We start from the raw sequence: 1,834 nt of genomic DNA, 5'->3' as shown, positions 1-1,834 counted from the left end.
CCGGGGCCGGGGGGAAGCGGGGCAGGGCGGGCTGAGGGCCGGGGCCGTGAGCGAGCGCGGTGCCCTCAGTGCTGCAGCGAGAGCCCCGTCAGGGTGACAGCTCTGAAACCCCATGGAAATCCAGAAATGCTGCCGAAATGTCTCCTTGTCCCTCTTCCCTGCCGTGCTTTCCCCATTAAATACAACAGCGGCCGTGCCTTTGAGCGGGTATCTTTTAATCAGAGTTGTGAGCCTTTGTCTGAGGGAGGAACCAGCCCGTTGCTCGGGCTCTGCCGGGCATTAGGAAGGTTTTACACCACAACGCGGAACCAGCCCGTTGCTCGGGCTCTGCCGGGCATTAGGAAGGTTTTACACCACAACGCGGAACCAGCCCGTTGCTCGGGCTCTGCCGGGCATTAGGGACGTTTTACACCAACACGAGCTGTGCCCTCTGTCTGCAGCAGGACACGGAGGCGGACCCAGCCCGTCCCGGCGCCATGGGCTCCAAGCAGATCGCCCAGGAGACGTTCGACGAGGCAGTGCAGGAGAACATCACCGAGTTCGAGATGGAGCCCGAGGAGGCTGTGAGAGAAGCCGTGCTGCAGTTCGAGTCCCAAGGTACCGTGCACTCTGCAGGCTGGGCTCTTTTGCAAACCCTCAGGGTTTAAAGGAGTCCTGCAGGCAGAGGTGGGTCGTGCAGCCTTGGAAAGGAGCCTTTGTGAAGTGGAACAGAGACACCATTAATGCTGACCTGCTTTTGTGGATTAATTATGACTGCAAGACTGCTTAGAGGAAAGCTGGAGGGCAAAATTTGGTCAGTGAAATTAAATTCCTTCTTTTTGCCCCCCCTCAGCTGACATGTAGCTTTGTTCCAGGCAGAATCTGACCTTACAGTCAGAACTGAACATTTCAGCATCTTTACAAGCTCATCTTTGTTCTCTGTGGTTACCTTGGCAGCTTTTCCCTAGAATGTAACTAATACTGTTTATTTGACTCTAATTATCCTGGAACCAATATTAAACTTGGTTTTATTTCCCCTTTTAGGTGTGGACCTGAGCAATATTGTGAAAGCTGTGAGACCTCCTGCCTCTGAGAACGGGCAGAGACAAAAGCATCAGATCCTGCTGGTAGGAGCACAAATTGCTGCTCTCTCTCTCAGGGTTATATAATAATAATAATAATATAAATACTAGGCCAACTTCTGCCTCTGCCCCATTTCTCTGGGAGCTCTTGAGGCAGTTAATCCTATTTATTCTGCAAATATAAAACATTCCAGGAGCTCCTTGTGCTTTGCAGGGAAGGCTCTGTGTAGGTGAGCTGGGGTCAGGCTCTGCTCGCGGGGCAGGACAGGAGGGAACAGCCTCAAGGTGTGCCAGGGGGGGCTCAGGTGGGACATCAGGAGGGATTTCCTCGTGGGGAGGGTGCTCAGGGCTGCCCTGGGAGGTTTGGGAGGTGTCCTGTGGGTGACAGGAGGTGGCTCTGGGCTGGGGACAGGGTGGGGATCAGCCCCACTCTGCCCAGGCTGCTCCAAGCTGTGTCCAGCCTGGCTGTGGACACTTGCAGAGCTGGGATGAGCTGGTTGGGCCCAGTTCAGCTGGTACTGGTGCCCAGTGGAGCTGTGGGAGCCCCTGTCCCTGCAGGGGCTGTGTGCCCGAATCCCAATCACCGTAAACCACCTCTCTCATTTCCCCAAACCAATTTCCAGCCTCAGAACACCCACCCTGCTGTTCTCCTGCGCCCTTCATGTGCAGCACTAACCCTTGGTGTGTCCCTCAGACCCTGGAGAGCCTGGCCAGGGCCGTGGCAGAGCAGGACGTGGCCCAGCTGCCCCAGCAGCTCCTGTCCCTGGCGGCGC

The 1,834-nt window shown here is 56.1% G+C and overlaps 1 protein-coding gene across 1 annotated transcript in view; it reads left to right on the top strand.

The window, feature by feature from the left end:
* The first annotated feature begins 10 nt into the window (after nucleotides 1–10).
* The window catches only part of ARMC6 (armadillo repeat containing 6), a 5,811-nt gene continuing 3,987 nt past the window's right edge, over nucleotides 11–1,834 (top strand). The window contains exons 1-4 of the mRNA XM_031065305.1: nucleotides 11–207; nucleotides 441–597; nucleotides 1,024–1,106; nucleotides 1,756–1,830. Coding sequence (XP_030921165.1) covers nucleotides 127–207; nucleotides 441–597; nucleotides 1,024–1,106; nucleotides 1,756–1,830 — 396 coding nt within the window. The 5' untranslated portion in view covers nucleotides 11–126. The remainder of the gene's footprint in view (nucleotides 208–440; nucleotides 598–1,023; nucleotides 1,107–1,755; nucleotides 1,831–1,834) is intronic.

Source organism: Geospiza fortis, unplaced genomic scaffold (assembly GCF_000277835.1).
Source record: "Geospiza fortis unplaced genomic scaffold, GeoFor_1.0 scaffold1039, whole genome shotgun sequence".
Classification (NCBI taxonomy): domain Eukaryota; kingdom Metazoa; phylum Chordata; class Aves; order Passeriformes; family Thraupidae; genus Geospiza; species Geospiza fortis.
Note: the sequence above shows the minus strand (reverse complement) of the source record. Positions and strands in the feature narration are given on the sequence as shown.